The sequence below is a fragment of the Canis lupus genome, chromosome 28, assembly GCF_048164855.1.
Source record: "Canis lupus baileyi chromosome 28, mCanLup2.hap1, whole genome shotgun sequence".
Taxonomy (NCBI): Eukaryota; Metazoa; Chordata; class Mammalia; order Carnivora; family Canidae; genus Canis; species Canis lupus.
The window spans coordinates 37,441,320-37,458,306 of NC_132865.1; the positions used below are offsets into that span (position 1 = coordinate 37,441,320).

The 16,987-nt window shown below is 36.9% G+C and overlaps 1 protein-coding gene across 4 annotated transcripts in view; it reads left to right on the plus strand.

Moving 5' to 3' along the window:
- RB1CC1 (RB1 inducible coiled-coil 1) overlaps positions 1-16,987 on the plus strand; it is a 98,050-nt gene that overhangs the window by 36,835 nt on the left and 44,228 nt on the right. For all 4 annotated transcript variants that reach the window (XM_072804636.1, XM_072804638.1, XM_072804639.1 and 1 more), the window contains 3 exons: positions 6,009-6,211; positions 7,539-7,965; positions 13,357-13,527. In XM_072804636.1, coding sequence (XP_072660737.1) covers positions 6,009-6,211; positions 7,539-7,965; positions 13,357-13,527 — 801 coding nt within the window. The remainder of the gene's footprint in view (positions 1-6,008; positions 6,212-7,538; positions 7,966-13,356; positions 13,528-16,987) is intronic.

A 16,987-nucleotide genomic window follows, 5' to 3' on the forward strand; every position in this document is an offset into this window, starting at 1 on the left:
TTCTCACTGGTATGAGGTGGTATCTCATTTTGGTTTTGATTTGTATTTCCATGATGGCCAGTGATGCGGAGCATTTTCTCATGTGCTTGTTGGCCATGTCTTCCTCTGTGAGATTTCTGTTCATGTCTTTTGCCCATTTCATGATTGGATTGTTTGTTTCTTTGGTGTTGAGTTTAATAAGTTCTTTATAGATCTTGGACACTAGCCCTTTATCTGATAGGTCATTTGCAAATATCTTCTCCCATTCTGTAGGTTGTCTTTTAGTTTTGTTGACTGTTTCTTTGGCTGTGCAGAAGCTTTTTATCTCGATGAAGTCCCAGTAGCTCATTTCTGCTTTTGTTTCTCTTGCCATCATGGATGTATCTTGCAAGAAGTTGCTGTGACCTGTGTTCTCTTCTAGGATTTTGATGGATTCTTGTCTCACTTTTAGATCTTTCATCCATTTTGAGTGTATCTTTGTGTATGGTGTAAGAGAATGGTCTAGTTTCATTCTTCTGCATGTGGATGTCCAATTTTCCCAGCACCATTTATTGAAGAGACTTTTTTCCAGTGAATAGTCGAATATTAGTTGACCATAAAGTTGAGGGTCCACTTCTGGATTCTGTATTCTGTTCCATTGATCTATGTTCTGTAAAATGTATTGATCTATGTTCTGTATTCTATGATCTGTATTCTGTTCCATTGATCTATGACCACAGCTTTGTAGTACAACCTGAAATCTGGCATTGTGATACCCCCAGCTCTGGTTTTCTTTTTTAATATTCCCCTGGCTATTCGGGGTCTTTTCTGATTCCACACAAATCTTAAGAAGATTTGTTCCAACTCTCTGAAGAAAGTTCGGGGTATTTGGTAGGGATTGTATTAAACGTGTAAATTGCCCTGGGTAGCATTGACATTTTCACAATATTAATTCTTCCAATCCATGAGCATGGAATATTGTTCCATTTCTTTGTGTCTTCCTCAGTTTCTTTCAGAAGTGTTCTGTAGTTTTCAGGGTATAGATCTTTTACTTCTTTGGTTAGGTGTATTCTTATGTATCTTATGCTTTTGGGTGCAATTGTAAATGGGATTGACTCCTTAATTTCTCTTTCTTTGGTTTCATCGTTAGTTAGTTTAGTAATGCCCCTTATTTCCGGGCATTGATTTTGTATTTTGTAGTCTGCCACACTGCTGAATTGCTGTATGAGTTCTAGCAATCTTGGGGTGGAGGCTTTTGGGTTTTCTCTGTACAGAATCATGTCATCTGCGAAGAGGGAGAGTTTGACTTCTTTGCCAGTTTGAATGCCTTTGATTTCTTTTGGTTACCTGATTGCTGAGGCTAGGACTTCTAGTACTATGTTGAATAGCAGTGGTGAGAGTGGACATCCCTGTCATGTTCCTGATCTTAGGGGAAAGGCTCCCATTGTTTCTCCATTGAGAATGATATTTGCTGTGGGCTTTTCGTAGATGGCTTTTAAGATGTTGAGGAATGTTCCCTCTATCCCTACACTCTGAAGAGTTTTGATCAGGAATAGATGCTGTATTTTGTCAAATGCTTTCTCTGCATCTATTGAGAAGATCATATGGTTCTTGTTTTTTCTCTTTTTGATATGATCAATCACATTGAATGCTTTACGAGTGTTCAACCAGCCTTGCATCCCGGGGATAAATCCCACTTGGTCATGGTGAATAATCTTCTTAATGTATTGTTGGATCCTATTGGCTAGTATCTTGTTGAGAATTCTTGCATCCGTGTTCATCAGGGATATTGGTCTATAATTCTCCTTTTTGGTAGGGTTTTTGTCTGGTTTTGGAATTAAGGTGATCCTGGCCTCATAGAACGAATTTGGAAGCACTCCATCTCTTTCTGTCTTTCCAAACAGCTTTAGTAGAATAGGTATGGTTTCTTCTTTAAACGTTTGATAGAATACCCCTGGGAAGCCATCTGGCCCTGGACTTTTGTGTTTGGGGAGGTTTTTGATGACTGCTTCAATTTCCTCCCTAGTTATTGGCTTGTTCAGGTTTTCTGTTTCTTCCTGTTCCAGTTTGTTAGTTTGTAGTTTTCCAGAAATGCATCCATTTCTTCTAGATTGCCTAATTTATTGGCTTATAGCTGCTCATAATAAGTTTTTTAAGTTGTTTGTATTTCCTTAGTATTGGTGGTGATCTTCTTTCTCATTCATGATTTTATTAATTTGAGTCTTTATTCTCTTTTCTTTAATAAGGCTGGCTAATGGTTTATCTATCTTATTAATTCTTTGAAAGAACCAACTCCTGGTTTTGCTGATCTTTTGCACAGTTTTCTGGTCTCTATTTCATTGAGTTCTGCTCGAATCTTTATTAATTCTCTTGTTCTTTTGGGTTTAGGATCTGTTTGCTGTTTTTTCTCTAGCTCCTTTAGGTGCAAGGTTAGCTTTTGTATTTGAATTCTTTCCAGTTTCTGGATGGATGCTTGTATTGCGATGTATTTCCCCCTCAGGACTGCTTTTGCTGTATCCCAAAGATTTTGAATGGTTGTATCTTCATTCTCATTAATTTCCATGAATCTTTTTAATTCTTCCCTAATTTCCTGGTTGACCCTTTCATTTTTTAGCAGGTTGGTCCTTAACCTCCACATGTTTGAAATCCTTCCAAACTTCTTCTTGTGATTTAGTTCTAATTTCAAAGCATTGTGGTCTGAAAATATGCAGGGGGACGATCCCAATCTTTTGGTATTGGTTAAGACCTGATTTGTGACCCAGTATGTGGTCTAATTCTGGAGAAAGTTCCATGTGCACTTGAGAAGAATGTGTATTCAGTTGAGTTTGGATGTAAAGTTCTGTAAATATCTGTGAAATCCATCTGGTCCAGTGTATCATTTAAAGCTCTTGTTTCTTTGGAGATGTGTGCTTAGAATATCTGTCAATTGTAGAAAGCGCTGTATTCAAGTCACCAAGTATAAGTATTATTATCTAAGTATGTCTTTGTTATTAATTGATATATTTGGCAGCTCCCACATTCGGGGCATAAATATTGATGATTGTTAGTTCCACTTGTTGGATAGATCCTTTAAATATGATATAATGTCCCTCTTCATCTCTTACTACAGTTATTGGGATAAACTTTAATTTATCTATATGGGATTGCTACCCCGGCTGTCTTTTGAGGACCATTTGAATGGTACATGGTTCTCCAACCTTTTATTTTCAGGCTGTAGGTGTCCTTACCTCTAAAATGAGTCTCTTGTAGACAGCAAATAGATGGGTCTTGCTTTTTTATCCAGTCTGAAACCCTGCACCTTTTGATGGGGTCATTAACCCCATTCATGTTCAGAATTACTATTGAAAGATATGAATTTATTGTCATCATGATCCCTATTCAGTCCCTGTTTTTGTGGATTGTTTCCTTGGACTTCCTCTTTCTTTTACAGAGTCCCCCTTAATATTTCTTGCAGATCTTGTTTGGTGGTCACATATTCTTTCAGTTTCTGCCTATTTTGGAAGCTCTTTATCTCTCCTTCTATTCTGAATGAGAGCCTTGCTGGATAAAGTATTCTTGGCTGCAGATTCTTCTCAGTTAGGACCCTGAATATATCCTGCCAGCCCTTTCTGGCCTGCCAGGTCTCTGTGGAGAGGTCTGCTGTTAACCTAATACTTCTCCCTGTAAAAGTCAGGGATCTCTTGTCTCTTCCTGCTTTAAGGATCTTCTGTTTATCTTTAGAATTTGCAAGCTTCACTATTAAATGTCGATGTGTTGAGCGGTTTTTATTGAATATAGGGGGGGGATCTCTACATCTCCTGGATCTGAGTGCCTGTTTCCCTTCCCATGTTAGGGAATTTCTCTGCTATGATTTTTTCAAATACATGTTCTGGACCTCTGTCCCTTTCGGCGCCCTCTGGAACCCCATTAAACATAGATTTTTTTCCTTCTGAGGCTGTCATTTCCCTTAACCTTTCCTTGTGGTCTTTCAGGTGTTTTTCTCTTTTGTCCTCAGCTTCCTTCCTTGCCATACAGTTGTCTTCTATGTTACTCACTCTTTCTTCTACCTCATTAACCCTCATCGTTAGGACCTCCAGTTTTGATTGCATCCCATTTAATTGATTTTTAATTGCAGCCTGATTAGATCTAAATTCTGTAGTCATGAAGTCTCTTGAATCCTTTATGCTTTTTTGTAGAGCCACCAGTAGCTTTATAATTGTGCTTCTGAATTGGCTTTCTGACACTGAATTGTAATCCAAATTCTGTAACTCTGTGGCAGAGAGTACTGTTTCTGATTCTTCCTTTTGTGGCGAGTTCTTCTTTCTAGTCATTTTGCTCAGTGCAGGGCCAAAAAAAGTTGTACTGGAAACGAGAAAAAGAGAAATAAAAGTGGGAGGAGGTGGGCGACAAGCAAAACAAAAAAAGGGGGAGTATCCTCTGATTCTATATACTGTGAATCCCTTGACTTCCCCTGGTACTTTCAGTGCTGCTTGCTGAATAAATTGCTTTCCCCTGTCCTTCCAGGTGGTCTTCTGGGGGAGGGGCCTGCTGTGCTGATTCTCAGGTGTGTGCACCTGGGGGAGCTGCCCAGCCCCCTGCCAGGTGCACGGCTCAGTGGGAGCTTTTTATCCTGTGAGGCCCCTGCTCAGTCCCAGGTACAGGATGACCCCAGGGGGAACAACAAAAGTGGTGGCGGCCAGCTCTTCATCCCTAGAGTCAGCTCCCGCAGTAACTACGGTAGCTCCGTCTTTAGGGGGCCTGTAGCTCGGGGGGGGGGGAGGGGGGGGGGCCTGGAGGCTGGAGCATCCTTGCTGCCCTGTGTTCTCCTGGCTTCCGTCTGTCTCAGGGAGAGCGCTGGATGTTGGGCTGTGTTCCCCCAGCACCCTGGGCTCTGGGGCCTGCACCACGCTCCCAGGGGCGCGCAGCCGCCTCCATGCAGAGCCACCACCTGAGCTGCTCCCGGGGCCGCGCAGCCGCCTCTGCGCGGAGCCGCCATCCGAGCTGCTCCCGAGGCCCCGCCAGGCACGCACCAGCCCTTTAGGGAGCTCAGCCGCGGTGTGTGGGGTGCTCTCCCCCGGGGTGCAGGTCCTCTGTTAGTGCCCCTGGGAGCCTGGGGGCATCACTGCCCCTCCTGGGATCCTGCCTGGAGCCTGCTGTGGGATTCGATCCCAGGACTCGAGGATCATGCCCTGAGCCAAAGGCAGAGCTCAACCACTGCGCCACCCAGGCATCCCTCATCTACCCCTTTTGTAAAAACAAAAACAAAAAACCTTACATTTAGGTCTGTAGGGTCACCTATAACTGATTTGTCATATAGTAGTAGTAAATGTAGAAAATTCATTTTATGAATCTAGCCTACCTTTTAAATTTGCTGTGTATTGATCTTTTCCTATTTTTATAAATATATCTTTTTCATCTTAAATATCTAATGTTAGATAAATTCTGTTGTATAGATGCACATAATTTCTTGATAGACTTTTTTTTTATAGTTGAAGTAAAGAACCTTTAAGGGCACCTTGGTGGCTCAGTGGTTGAGTGTCTGCCTTTGACTCAGGGTATGATCCCGGGCTTCTGGGGGCGAGTCCTGTATTAGGCTCCCCTCAGGGAGCCTGCTTCTCCTTCTGTCTATGTCTCTGCCTCTCTCTGTCTCTTATGAATAAATAAATAAAATCTTAAGAAAAAAAAGAACCTTTTAGTATTTTTGCTTATTTGCTTAAGCTTTTATTGGGTAAATTTCTACAAGGTGAATCATGCTGCCAAACAATAGACACCATTTTACTTTAGATAGTTATTGCTGAACTGCCGTCTATAGGTATTCCACCAATATATATTTCCAGCAGTATTGAGTTAGAAGTTCTTCTTCCTTAGTGTCATAACAACAAGCAGAACCACTTAAGATAAACTGAAACATTCCCTTGTCGGTGCTTTGTTTAAAATATTCCCTTGTCAGTGCTTTGTTGAAAATATATTTAGGCTATGTTCATACATACAGGTAAATATATATATATATATGCAAACATGTGCATACAAACATTACCTTCTTTTACTGTGTTTCTTCACTTTCAATATAGGAAATGTATGAAGTTGCCAAGAAACTTTGCTCTTTCTGTGAAGGTCTGGTCCATGATGAACATCTTCAACACCAAGGCTGGGCTGCAATCATGGCCAATCTGGAGGACTGTTCAAATTCATACCAAAAACTACTTTTCAAGTTTGAAAGTATTTATTCAAATTATCTGCAATCCATAGAAGACATCAAGTTAAAACTTACTCAGTATGTTTGCTTTTAAAATGGATAATAAGATGTTTGTTTAAAATACTTTGGCAATTTATCAGTTGTTTAGTAAATGTGATTTCATTTCTAATTGTTATAATTCTTCACTTTTTGAGACTTTTATGATGACTTTTATAGACTCTAAAATTTTTTAATTATGGTCAGTTTTATTTACATCCTATTTATGGATCTCCCACATTTCTTTTTCTTATCTTGTTTTATGTAAAGGGCTCAAAATTCTTCTAAATCATTTACAAACTCAAGAGTCTTTGCCTCCTTCTTGCCCTGCTATCAACTTCACAATAAAGGCAAAATATAAATATAACACATCTGACAGAAATGGAAATTTTTTCAATATTCATCAATCAAGGAAATTTTTATTTTCCTTTTTAAATATTGCTCTAGGATATAGGCTTGCTAAGATGGAAAGAAGCCATTTTGATGGCTTTCTGGTTCTATGCAAATAAGCACATCTGATAGTCAGTGGTTGTTTTTTAAAAGAGCTATAATGAATCTAAAAATATAGTAATGATTCAGTACCAATATAGCCCTCTGTTGTCTTTGTGTATGCTTTCCACATTTTACAGTCATTTTTTAGTTTTTATATTTTTTATTACTTTGACTTGGAGGGGAATAACATCATTTTAATTAAAATGAACCTTATTCAAATTTTTCTGTTTTGTAGTATGAATTAGGTTTTGGTGTTGCCAATGGAACTGATCTTGGGAAGAAAGGGAATGATTATTTGAGACTAGAAAGAGTATACAACAACATTTTCAAGTAACTCTTATTTGGGAAGTTATTTTAGATATAATTTTGTGTACGAGCCTAAGCCCCTTCACAAATGTTTTTGCATAAATCAAGTCATTGATATCATCTCCCCCAGTGCCTTTTGACAACATATATCTACCTGTCTGTAGGGTGTAATGAATGTGAGAGTTACCTTAATCTTTATTAGGATTGTTAAGTTGAAAGCACAGAATAAAATTATCAAAAAATACTTGATTGATTTAACGTCATACTTTAGGGGACTGCTTTCGTAAATCTTTTTTGTAAAGTTGAATTTTTTATATCTTAAGGTTTGATGAAAACCAAGTGTCTACTTCTTTAGTATAAGCTGGCTCCCTTTACTTGAGAGTGAAATTTCAATGTGTTAATGATAACCCTTTTCTGTCTAACTAGGTTTCTTTTAAAGAACCATAACTATATGCATTATAGTAATGGTAAATATTTATGTGTATAATAATTGAATGCTATTTCTTTCAAGATGCTAATCTCTAATTAGAGTGGTCCCATAATTTTACTGACAGATCTTTTGTGTTTTAAGTTTAGGAACTGCGGTTTCAGTAATGGCCAAGATTCCACTGTTGGAGTGCCTAACCAGACATAGTTACAGGGAATGTTTGGGAAGACTGGATTCTTTACCTGAACATGAAGGCTCAGAAAAGGCTGAAATGAAAACCTCCACTGAACTGGTGCTTTCTCCTGATATGCCTAGAGCAACTAACCAATCCTTGTTAACCTCATTTCACAAGTCAGTGGAACATATAGCCCCAGATACCACAGATGCTGAAATTGGAAAAGAAATTAGGGAATCTTGTCAAAATACTGTCCAGCAGGATGAAACTTCAGTAGATGCTAAAGACGGTGATCTGCCTTTTTTTAATGTTTCTTTGTTAGACTGGATAAATGTTCAAGATAGACCTAATGATGTGGAATCGTTGGTCAGGAAATGCTTTGATTCCATGAGCAGAGTAAGTCATGTCAATTTAATATTTCTTATGTCATTTCAACTGTTATTTATACTAAATATTTTATAAACTTGAGAATGGTAATATTATTATAGTGGAAATAATGAGCCTTGGTGTAAGACTTCAAAACCAAGGATTATGTAAAATCATCTTGTAAAAGCCTTGGACAGATTAAATCTTTTCCTTTGTAACCTTATTTATGAATTAATAGTAAATTTGTGAAGACTCTTAGAGGTCATATATGTAAAATTTCTACTGCACTGCAGAACCTTGAAGTGCCTACTCAAATGGTGTAGATTTTGGTGGTAGCACTTTGAAATAAATATGTTTTTTTTCTGAACTTGTAACGTATGTAGATATGCTAATATCTCCTATCCTCTAATTTGTTCTTACAGTTAGGCTCTTTCATCTGTTAAGTAAAACTTGTGCAGTCTTAATGTTTTCATTCTTGTGCCTTAAATACATAGCACTCTCTAAATATAAGTAAATAGGTAAATAGAAATGGCCACCTCTAGCCTACCATATTTTTAAAAGTTAACTTAATAATGGATCAGATGTTCACATTTACAAATTCTATAGAACTTGGAAGGTCTTTTGGAAAATATTAAAGAATTTTGTTTTTTACAAAATTAAAAATATTAAAAATATTTTTTTAGCAGCGAGAATGATTTATGGTCAGTGAAATATACAGGTTCTTGAGCGGTTAGGTCACGAAGTAATGACCACCCAAAGGAAGATACTGAACACTTTCATCTCCCTGAAAATCTGGTGTGCATCTTTCTAATCACCATTCCTCCTAAAAGGAACTTCTTCCTTTTAAAAGAAGTTTTAAATACTTTATCTGCCTGAGATATTTTAAAATTCAAAATTTCAATATTGTGGTCTGAGTTGTATTTTGTAAATTATAGTGAGCTTGTATTTTAGATTAATAAGTTCTTCCCCAAATATATTAGGAAAACATTTAGGTCTGGGGAGTAAATATCTCTTAAAATACGATCCAGGGGTCCCTGGATGGCTCAGTTGATTAAGCCGACTCTTGATTTCACCTCAGGTCACAATTTCAGAGTCCTGGGATCAAGCCTTGTGTTAGGCTCCATGGTCAGTGGGGAGTCTGCACGGGATTCCTCTCTCCTTCTCCCCGCCCCCCCTTACCCCACGTCAAGGAGGAGCTTCCGCTCTCTCTCTAAAATAAGTAGATCTTTAAAAAAAAAATAACATGATCCGTAAGCTGCTAGAAAATCTTTGAAGTCAAAGTTGATGGGACACATATTTCACTTACACAGAGATAAGATAATATTTTGAAGTTTGCTGTTGTCTAAAGATGATGGGCAGGATAGTTCATCTTTTTTTAAAGGGCACTCCATTGGAAAAGAGACTTGATCTTTGAATACTGAGGAAGGCAGTGCATTGTTTGGGATGCCTGGAAATAACACATACCTTTCAAAATGGAAAACTTAAATAAATCCTAGGTTTCTTCTTATTCTTTAAATTTCTACTTCCTTGATGAAATCCTTTAAAGGAGGCATTTCTTTTTGGCCATTTATTTGTCATTAAAGACAGCTTCAATAAAGACATTTGCCAGGGCATGGGAGTGTGTAATATATTATGCAAAGATTGCTACCTAAAAGGATTGAAAACTAGTGTTCCTATTTAAATTGTTGACATGTTAGTAGCCTAAAACTTATAACCTATGATTGTGGAAAGTCAAGCACATGATTGTAAATAGAATAATTGAGGTATATATATGTGTGTGTGTGTGTGTGTGTGTGTGTGTGTGTGTATTTCTGCATGAGTTAGAGAATAGGGCTGTAGACTGAGGAGAACCCCCTTTTAAAAGAACTGTAAGTTGGCTTTCCATTTGCATGTTTAAGTGAAATCCAGCACAGCCATATAATTTTTATTCACTTTTCATGACAAGAGAAAATAAACAATGATTCTTCTCTGGCTTAATGAAATTCCACAGGAATTTATATCTACAGAAAACGGAAGTTAGCTATAGTATTATTACTAAGGTGTCACATTACTGACCTAAGTTAATGTTTACTTTCATAGTGTATACCAAGGGTCTTTGTGATACATTACATGACCATTATATTTTGAAAGCATAATATAAATTTTTATTTGGTTATAGTCACTTGATATAAAATGAGGTAGCATAGTTTAAAATACTGTCTGTAATACAGCACTCTTAAGTTGTGCGTGTCAGCTTAAAACTTGTGAAAAGGAATGATAATACATTCTGAAGAATTTATATATTTCTGCCTATATATTACAGTGTAGGATGTTACAGTAATACGATACACTGCATAATAAACAGTACTTTGTCATGATTTTTTATTAGATTAATATTTTTCTCCTCTTGGTAGTTTTATATATTTATTCTTAATACCACTATAGCATTTCTAAAGATAGAATAAACTGAGTATGGAACTTCTCATCAGAGATGCCTTCCATTTATCTCATGTGTATTACATAGTTACATATAACTCACCTGCTTGATTATCTGATAGTAGTAGTGTGCTATTTGCCAGTGAATTTTAAAATGCTCCAAGGTTTGATTTTCTATTAAAAAATCCTGTTTAAAGCCATCATTTTTACAGTAATCCCAGTTTCAGCATCTTTGTAACATGTATTTCCAATTGCCATAATCTAAGATCTTTTTCAAAAAACTAGTCAAGACATAGGTATTATGGAACTTGCGTAAGATTGGGCAACATAAGGGCTCATATCCTAGCACTGCCATTCATTTATTATCTGTATCACCATCCATCTATCATTTGAATATTCTGTTTCATAATACTTGGGTAGATTGGTGACTTTTTCATGACCTTTTCTCTCCTATACTGAGAAAAATTTAGAATTGTTCCTACATTTTTGTGTATTCACATATTTTCTTGGGTTGTAGTATATTCATAATTAGAATGAGTCTTGGATATTCTGGTTCAGATTATACTATAAAAGGCAAACTTTCGGGCAGCCCCAGGTGGCTCAGTGGTTTAGCGCCACCTTCAGCCCAGGGTGTGATCCTGGAGTCCCGGGATTAAGTCCCACATCAGGCTCCCTGCATGGAGCCTGCTTCTCCCTCTGCCTGTGTCTCTGCCTCTCTCTCTCTCATGAATAAATAAATAAAAAATCTTAAAAAAAAATAGAAAAGGAAAACATTCATATATCTGACATTGGAAATTGGTAATTGGAAATATGTGCATTTAGCTCATTTGTAAGCTGTCCAGATTAATACCAGCATAATTTATTGAATCTTGTTTTAGTGTTTTGTTCAGGATTCTTGTGATCTTATAGAATTACTGTTGTTTGCTCTGTGCAGTGGGTGTGGATTTAGAGGTGGGATGGAAAGAATGGAAAGGGTAAGAAAATTTTCAGTTTCTTCTAAGATGACAGTAACATTAATCTTTGTAAATATCAATGGAAAAACCCAAGAGTAAAAAAGTAGCATAGCACTGTGTTCAGTTACTAAAAATTTCCTAAATAATTAATAGAAATCTGTGGTTTGAAATATGTATTTTAAAAAAATTCTCCAGTGACTCTTTGGAAATTTTAATTTTTATTACTTGGAGGCAAATAAAATATTAATTAGAATCAGCTTTTAGGAAGTCAGGTTATATAACCTGTACTCAGGTGATTCACAAAATAGTCTTCCACGTTGTCAGTGTTGTTGTATTATACTTTCAATGAATTATGAAATACAAACTATCATAATCAGGAGCCCTGGTTTTGGGTTTGTTTTTTCTTCTTTAAATCATTGCCATGTGAAGTCCATGTGTAGTTATAATTCTGCATGAGCTAAAAATTTGAATCCGTTTTAATCCTCATTCCTAGCCCTTTATCACCTTAGTGATTTAAAGCCAATCTTGGTTTGTACAGTACTTTGGACCAGAAATGTGTGCAGATTGAACTCAGTTACCATGAAGTTAAGAAAAGTGAGAAAATGTTAACATACGTATGGTTTTTGTTAGTATTGGGCTACCGCTGCCAGTATTTAAGTAGTGGCTCTGTTAGCTTTTTTGTAGTGATGCAAATGTGCAGCCTCTTATTAATTAAATTGGACTATGGATAACAATAAAGTAGTAGTTCAGTTTTAATGGCTTTTGTATGTTCTTTGTGTACCAAACACTGTCCATTAAATATTGTACGGTCCTTTGATTGTAGAGATAAGGGAGGGCATCAAGAAGGAGGCAGTATTTGACTAGGACCCTTACATAGAGACAGAGATGGCCTTTCAAACACCTAGGTAGAATGATCAGTTTGAAGAAAGATTAGAGCTAGAGAAATACAGGGTTTGTCTGGATGTAATGGGCAATTCAGTTTGAAAAGAGGATAGGTTTGGAAAAATTTACTAGTATCCAGTCACTGGAGGCTGTACTGTATGCTGTGTTTTTTAGATGTCATAGTGGGCAGAAGAAAGCCATTTAGGGATCTCAACAGGAGACAACTGTAATGAGTTAATAGTAGAAGATAACAGGTTGATACTCCTGTGGAGGTATAAAGAAGTGATCAGAAACACAAGCTGAAAATCTGTGAGGAGGATCAGGGATTACAAAAGGATTGGGATTGCATAGAAATTATGCTTATGCTGAAATCATATAAGAAATAGTACAAATGGGCTAAGCACAAAGTCCTTCTGAATTATCTGTATTCATGGATTAGACAGGAAAAGGAGCCAAAGAAGGGTACTGTGGAGGAATCCGTGAGGTAATGCCCCAAAGCTTCCAGTGTTTGTGAGAGGTTGTCTTCAATGTATACGAACTTCAAGTGAAAGGAGGTTGGTTATAGGTGATCTTCGGCAGAGTGGTTTTTGTGGAGACTGCATGCAAAAACACTGCCAATGTATTCTTTCAAGGAAAGGGGAAGAGTGTTGAGACAAATTTGTTAGGTTCCATGATTTCCAGAAAATTTGTGGAAGTAAGCCAGGGAATAGGAGAGATTGAAGAGTAAGAAAGTTGGGTTGATCAAGCAAATTCCTTTAGGAGATAGAGACTGAAAATAAAGATACCTCCAGGAAGGAAGGAACTTGACCTTGTTTTGAGGGAAATTAGAGTTTTAAGACAATGACCAAAGAACGTGTTTTAACTCTGCTTTACTTTATAAGACCTTAAAGATAACATTTTCTCTGTGACACGGAAGATTGATTAAATTGTGGCATTGATCGGAAGATTATAGTTCCTGGCACTGTATTCCTAATTATGGATTCTGATATAATCAGTAATTTTTTATTAACATAACTATCCTCCCAGTTTTGTGGAAGTATAACTTAGACTTCCTGTGCTTTTACTTTTCTATGTTTTTCATTTTCTTTCCTCTGAAGCTGTGTATCAAAATAGTGAGAAATATATTAACTATTTGCTAAAAACTTCATTCATATGTTTTGTTGTCATTTAGCTTGATCCAAGGATTATTCGACCATTTATAGCAGAGTGCCGTCAAACTATTGCCAAACTTGATAATCAGAATATGAAAGCCATTAAAGGACTTGAAGACCGGCTCTATGCCCTGGACCAGATGATTGCTAGCTGCAGCCGACTAGTGAATGAACAGAAGGAACTTGCTCAGGTGCTCATTTCAAACTTCTCTCAGAAAAAGCAATTCATAGTTTCTTTATACCAATATTTTATATGTAATATCAGTTTGTTGTACACCATCATTTTACCTCATCCTTAATTATTGTTAATGCAATAATATTGTTTCCATGTATTTTAAGACAAGTTCTTAATGTTCATGTTTGATAAAGTGAGCTGAGGCCACTTTAGGTAGTAAGTAAAAGATAAACTGTGAAAATGCTGTGAGCAGCTGTGGAAAAAAACAGAAAGTAGTCATTGTACTAAACATTTGAGTACTTCCTGCTCTCCCCCTCAGAAAACTGAAAAAGAATTAGTGAGATTTGTTAAGGACAGGAAGAAAATACGAAATCTTAGAGATTACTAATACTTAGGTTTTTAGGTCTCATTTAATGCAGTATTCCAAGACCTCTCTTCTCAGATTTATAACCAAAAGAAAGTGATGGAGTTGCTAAGAGTGATTAGCCTACACATTTTCTGCCACGTTAGTGACTTTGTCCTCCACTCAGTCTGGCAAAACAGCAAAAGAGTTAACTTGTATAATCTTGATTGAGATGTACACTTTTCTAGTTTAACTTTCCTCTGCCAGTATTTTTCCTCTGATTGTACTCTTAACATTAGAACATACAAATCATCTTATTGGTTGCAAATGTTTTATTTTACCTACATGGCATTACACTGTGTGTAGGTAGATAAAACGTGTATGTCCTTGCTTTATTCTTTTTAAATAAATTTAAAAATATTTATTGCATTTTTATAGTTTCCTAATTGAATTCATCTGTAATTCTCAGACTCTTTTTTTTTTTTTCTCCTGATTTTGGGTCTAGCCATCTTATTGTGAACTGAACCCCTTTATCCTACCCTCTTGCACTGACTGAGAATCCTAGTACCAGCACTGAGTAGATTGTTATAGTGGGTCCCTTTGTTTAGTTCCTGATCTATAGAAAGTAGTATTTCACAATTATAATGTTTCTGGTAGCTAGTTTTTTCTCTTTGTGTTAATAGAAGGCCCTTATCGGATTACGAATGTTATAGTCTACTTTTAATCTTGAGCCTCCTTGGGATTCTTGGAAGAAACTCAACATAGTCATAATATATTGTCTTTCTTAATTAATTTTGGATTGAGTTTAGCATTTTGGCAAACTGAATTATGTTGACGTGTGTGTATTATTCATTTGGTATATATTTCTCAAGTTTGGGCATCAAGTTTATGATGGCCTCAAAGTAAGGTGAAAAATTTTTTGATTGAAATATTTAGTCGATTTATTTAATATAATTGCTGAGTATTTGTTTTTAATTGTACTATTTCCAATTTTTCTTCCAATCATATCTCTTTTTACTTTTCCCCTTTGGATTATTTTTATCATTAAAATTAAAATTTAAAAATTGGCGTGGTTCTTGGGTAGCTCAGAGTTAAGTGTCTGACTCTTGATTTTAGCCCAGGTCATGATCTCAGGTTTTTGAGATTGAGCCCCACTTTGGACTGGACGTGGAGCCTGCTTAAGGTTATCTCCTCCTTCTGCCCACTCCCCATTACTTGCTGTCTCTTGATAAAAATTTCCTTTTTTATTTAAAAATTTATCATTAAAAATTATTTATTCAGGCACCTGGGTGGCTCACTCAGTTAAGCCTCTGCCTTCAGCTCAGGTCATGATCCCAGAGTCATAGGATCGAGCCTCACATTGGGCTTCCTGCTCAGTGGGGAGTCTGCTGCTTCCTCTCTCTCTGCTAACCCCCCTACTTGTGCTCTCTCTCTCAAATAAATAAATAAAATCGTAAAAAAAAAGAATTACTTATTATTCTGTTTTCCATATCAGCTTTTTCCCTTTTATGTTACACATGCATCCTTCTAAGTTTGATATGCATTAAAACGATAGTATCCTTTAGTTGCAAATTTAGTTTTTGTCATTTGAAAATCTCTCTAAATCACCTTTTCTTTCTTTTTTTTTAAAGCATTTTTTAAAGATTTTATTTATTTATTAATAAGAGATACAGAGAGAGAGGCAGAGACACAGGCAGAGAGAGAGAATCAGGCTCCATGCAGGCAGCCTGATGTGGGACTCGATTCCAGGTCTCCAGGATCATGCCGTGGGCCGAAGGCAGGCGCCAAACCGCTGAGCTACCCAGGCGTCCCTAAATCACCTTTTATTTCTTAAGGATATTTTCTCTGGATATAGAATCTAGGCTGTCAGTGATTTCCTTTAACACATTGCCTTTAGTTTGGTTTTTATTTATTTTATTTATATTTATTTATTTTTTAAAGATTTATTTGTTCATGAGAGACAGAGAGAGAGAGGCAGAAACACAGGCAGAAGGAGAAGCATCCCAGATAGGATCCTGCCCTGAGCCGAAGGCAGACATTCAGCTGCTGAGCCACCCAGGCATCCCTTTGGTTTGTTTGTTTGTTTGTTTTTTAAGATTTTATTTATTTATTCATAGACACACACACACACACACACACACACACAGAGGCAGGCAGAGACCCAGGCAGAGGGAGAAGCAGGCTCTATGCAGGGAGCCCAATGCGGGACTCGATCCTGGTTCTCCAGGATCATACCCTGGGCTGCAGGCGGCGCTAAACCTCTGCACCACCGGGGCTGCCCTTTGGTTTGGTTTTTAACAGTTTTTACTATAATACAAGATGTAGTTTTCTTTGTATTTCTCCTGCATTGGGATTGTAGTACTACTGTGGCTTAATGGCATATCTTGGAAAATTCCCAGTTTCTCTTCAGATTTTGCCTTTGCCTTACTCTTTTCCTTCTCCTTCATTGATTCCAATTATATATGTATTAGACCTTTCATCTTATTCTTTTACCCTTGTTTCCTTTATTTCCCATCATTGCAGATTATTTTTTTTTTCTAGCTGTGAATAGCTGTTATTAAAAACTCATTTATTGGGACGCCTGGGAGGCTCAGCTTTAGCTCAGGTCGTGATCTCCGGATCCGGGATTGAGTTCCGCATCGGGCTTCCTGCTAGGAGCCTGCTTCTCCCTCTGCCTATGTCTCTGCCTCTCTTCTCAATCTGTGTCTCTCATGAATAAATAAATAAATATTTAAGAAATAAAAATAAAAACTCATTTATTGATTGAGAGTTTTTATTTTTTAGCTCTGCAATTTTAATTTGATTCTTTGTTTATATAGTTTCAATTTATCTAACAAGATAGTCTCATCCATCATCTCTGATCACATTAGCCATGTAGTAATTTAAAAGTCTCTGTTAAGCCTATTACTTGTGCCTGTGTGTGTGTGTGTGTGTGTGTGTGTGGCTATTCCTATAGTTTTCATTCTTGTGGTTTTGCCTTTTCGTGTGCCTAATTATTTTTTATCAGAAAGGCCAAGGAAATACAAAGCTTAACATAACACTTTTGGAGAAAATTTGTTTTCATATGGTAAGGGCTATTACAAACTTATATCATTTTAATTCAATTTTAGGGATTTAGGTGATTGAAAATTGG